At 52.2% G+C, this 3,911-nt stretch overlaps 1 protein-coding gene and 1 pseudogene across 1 annotated transcript in view; one reads left to right on the top strand and one right to left on the bottom strand.

Moving 5' to 3' along the window:
• The window catches only part of FAM189A2 (family with sequence similarity 189 member A2), a 90,808-nt gene extending 89,955 nt beyond the window's left edge, over positions 1 to 853 (bottom strand). The window contains exons 1-2 of the mRNA XM_030885131.2: positions 827 to 853; positions 159 to 215 (exon numbers count right to left, since the gene is read on the bottom strand). Coding sequence (XP_030740991.1) covers positions 159 to 215; positions 827 to 853 — 84 coding nt within the window. The remainder of the gene's footprint in view (positions 1 to 158; positions 216 to 826) is intronic.
• A 2,233-nt stretch (positions 854 to 3,086) lies between these two features.
• On the top strand, positions 3,087 to 3,704 carry LOC101653600 (annotated as a pseudogene).
• Positions 3,705 to 3,911: the final 207 nt, after the last annotated feature.

Raw genomic sequence — 3,911 nt, 5'->3', positions numbered from 1 at the left:
GATGTTTTCTTGATGCGCACTTACCCTTTATATAAAACTCTCTCTTATACATATGAGTTTCTGTGGATTTGTTTCTCTAAAGTACCCAGACTAACACATGCAGACTTCAGGCCTAGCCCACTTTCCCCACGTCAACAATTCATAAGCTCTGTACGTACCAGGAGAATCATGGGTCTTTTCCAAGTGGTTAATCCTATGATCCCAGAGAGTATCACCTGCAAGAATAAACAGAATCATAAATCCAGATGAGGGACCCATCCCAACAAATCCCCAGATTCTAAAGTTTATTATTTGAAAGCACTCAAATTTCAAGACATCCTAAAACAAATATTTAATATCCCTGCTAAGCATGTGAACCCTGGTGGGCCAGTGAGGAAATAGGAACACACTCTCTTCACATCCCGGCTCCCCACCCACACACATGCTTTTTTTTTCATCTACTATGTATGCGTTTTTCCTAAAGGCAGTTAAAAACATGGACAAAAATTTGTCTCTCCACGCCAGGTTCTCTGTCTTCAGTAGCACACGTCTGCGGCCAGAATGAGCTGGTGAGACACCCATCTGGCTGCGTCCTGCTCCCCTTATAAGCTGGGGTCCCTATGCAATGTATCCCTGCCCACTTCTAGAGCTGGGTTTCTGTGCCTCTCCCCACCCACCCCCCTTCCATGGCACACCTTCCTGCCCGGCACACCTCCCTTTCTTCAGTACAGCCAGGTTCTATATGCCTGGGCTTTGAGCTTCTCTGGTGCAGTCTTCCTCCTCCAGCTACGCTCCGAGCTGCCGGGGAACTCCTACCCATCCTTCAACGCCCCAACGAAATAGTCACCTCCACTGAGACATTTTCACTGACCATGTTTCCGCCCTACCTTCCCCTCAAATCTCACTCTATTTCACTGTAACGATTTGTGGGGTGCACCTCTGTGAACTCCTTCTGTCTTGTCCCTCTTTGAATCATCTCTAGGTCCCAGCTCAGTGCTCGATCCATGGGTGGCAAGAAATAAAGGTCCCTGCGCATTTACTTCCCAAAGAGGAAGGGAATACCGTGAGGAGGTCTGGTCTGTGGGAAAGAGCACTCCCATAAGCACCAGGGGGAGGCTCCTTGGGGGTGGGGGAGAAAGCAACTTGCCAAAACATAAGCTGAAAAGCAAGTCAGTCCTCTGACAGTTCCCCAAGCAGTTGGGGAAGAGTCGTTGAAGCAATGGTTCATCCGGGGACCGTTTGTTCGTTGCTGTGTGAGTACTCGTTACCTTTGTGGGATACGGAGCATCTGCTGAATGCAGCCGCTTGGCTTTCAGGTGCCCAAGCCCTTGGAACACACCTGTTCACAATTAGCGTTCCCTGACGACAGCTCAGTAGGGTTGTTACAGCGATGCCTCAAATTCAGAGCACGCACGCACACCTGCTTACAATATTCTCTGTTCTCGAGCACTGCGTGAGTCGTTGCGTAGCACGAAACAACAGAAGACAGGGAGACCCAAAAGGATAGGACCCCAAAGGACACGTAAGCAGGGAAGTCTCAACGTCTCTGTCCCCATCTCTCTTGAAAAAGAGCCACTGGCTGCCCAGCGAGCACCAAACCCTGGCATCCATCGAAAATTCAGAAAGGTGTTTTCTGCCTCTAAACTATTTCCACCTGAGACATTCAGGGCACGTGAGGCGAGTCTCCGGTGGGCTTGAGTTCCTAGCTCCCAACTCAGCGACTGAGAAGCAATGGGACCTTAACTCGCTGTCTTTGAGTCGATGGCCACTCAGAGAGACCCTATGGGACAGGTAGCATTGTCCCTGTAGATTTCCAGAACCCTGTCTGCCAACAGGAGTAGAAAGCCTCTTCTTTCTCCTTCGAAGTAGCTAGGGGTCTGGAACCGCTGACCTGTGGATGGCGGCCCAACGTGGCGCCACTACACCACCAGGGCTCCTGATGTGACCTTAGCCCTGTCATTTCCCTTCTCTGGTTATCACTCGCATCTTCCAGTCCAAAAGTCTACCCCACTGCAATTACAGCAAGCCCTCAGAAAGGCTGAGATCCGGGAAACCTGCTCCACGCTGTGGACTGTGCGTGGCAGACATGTGTGTGTGTGTGTGTGTGTGTGTGTTTACCGGTACCCATGTGTACATATACTCACATGTGTGTGCATCCTTTGGTAGTGTGTTACTTGTGCTAGTGTGTGGAATCTGTGGGCACACTCACATGTGTTCATGTGCATGCGCGTGCTTGCAGCCATATGCACTTGCACGCACATGGATGTAGCTGTGACGTGTGTGCATGTGCTGTGTAAATGCAGAGGGGGTGCCCGGCTCCCCACTAGACTCTGTTGAAGAAGGGCAAGCTGTTTTCATGAACAATAGCATTGAAAATCTGACCATCCAGGAGAAGAAGACAGACTGCACACCTGAGTGAAACCTACGGACGGTTTGAATTCTCAGTGAGTGTTTGATTTTTGAACCATCGGTCTCCAGCTTGCGGTTCCAGTTTGGGGAACATATTTTTCCCATGGAAACAGTGTTATAGAGGTGAATTAACCAGCTCTGCCCACAAAAGGCGATAAAAATCATGATAACTACCAGTACTTCTCCCTCCCCCACCAGCCACACCATCTCCCCCTCCTCCAGGTGAACAATTTAGTCAGTTTACAAATGTGCATATTTTTCTCTAACATCTTACTATGCACACATATGCACACACACATACACACACGTGACTGCACACACACAGAGATTCTGGTGGTGTCTGGCTCTTCAGGGCTGGGCTGCTCGCCAAAAGGTCATTAGTTAGAACAAACCCGCCTCTCAGGCAGAGAAAGCCCGGTGAACCTGTTGCCCTTGATCATACAGGACAGGGTAGAACTGCCCCGTCTGCTTTCCAAAGCTGTCATCTTTTGTGAAGTGGACGGTCAACATCCGTCTCCTGGGATGGCTGGTCAGTCTGATTAGTAGCCCAACAATGAAGGAGGATGACACCTTCACTACAGAAAAGGCCTGACCAGCCGTTCCTATAAAGATTACAGCCTAGGGCCGTTTGCCTCCGGACTTCTCTGGGGCCAGCAGAGACCGACCAGGGGCCCGGCCCGCGGGCTCAGCCGACGACCATGGGCTCCGTGTCCAACCAGCAGTTTGCAGGTGGCTGCGCCAAGGCGGCAGAGGAGTCGCTGGAGGACTCGGCCGCGCGGTGGAGGAGCCGCAGCTGCTGCACCGGGCCGGGATCTGTAAGTGGTTCAACATGCGCATGGGGTTCGGCTTCCTGTCCATGACCGCCCGTGCCAGGGTCGCGCTTGACCCCCCGGTGGACGTCTTTGTGCACCAGAGTAAGCTGCACATGGAGGGCTTCCGGAGCCTAAAAGAGGGAGAAGCTGTGGAGTTCACCTTTAAGAAGTCTGCTAAGGGCCTGGAGTCCATCCGAGTCATCAGACCTGGTGGGGTGTTCTGTATCGGGAGTGAGAGGAGACCCAAGGGGAAGAACATGCAGAAGCGCAGGTCAAAGGGAGACAGATGCTTCAACTGTGGAGGTCTAGACCATCATGCCAAGGAATGCAAACTGCCACCCCAGCCTAAGAAGTGTCACTTCTGCCAAAGCATCAGCCATATGGTAGCCTCTTGTCCAGTGAAAGGGCCAGCAGGCCCCCAGCTCACAGGGAAAGCCCGCTGACTTTCGGGAGGAAGAAGAAGAGCTTCCCAGCCCAGCCCTGCTCCCAGAGGCCCAGAATTGAGCCGTCGGGATGGGAGCCGCACTTTGGCTATCAGGAAATTTCAAGGAGCAGGCATTAATCGGCAGAGCGGAGAAAGTGGGATAGGGTGGGTAGGGGGCAGCTGGCACTGCCATCCGTCTCATGCTGGGGCCCTTTGGGTGGGAAGGGGTGACGCAAAGGTAGCCCCGCTAGACTTTATCCAAATGCAAGGGAGGGCTTTTAGGAGAA

The sequence above is a fragment of the Echinops telfairi genome, unplaced genomic scaffold, assembly GCF_000313985.2.
Source record: "Echinops telfairi isolate 266 unplaced genomic scaffold, ASM31398v2 ScPeMD7_22;HRSCAF=79, whole genome shotgun sequence".
Classification (NCBI taxonomy): domain Eukaryota; kingdom Metazoa; phylum Chordata; class Mammalia; order Afrosoricida; family Tenrecidae; genus Echinops; species Echinops telfairi.
This window is presented reverse-complemented; position numbering and strand designations above follow the sequence as displayed.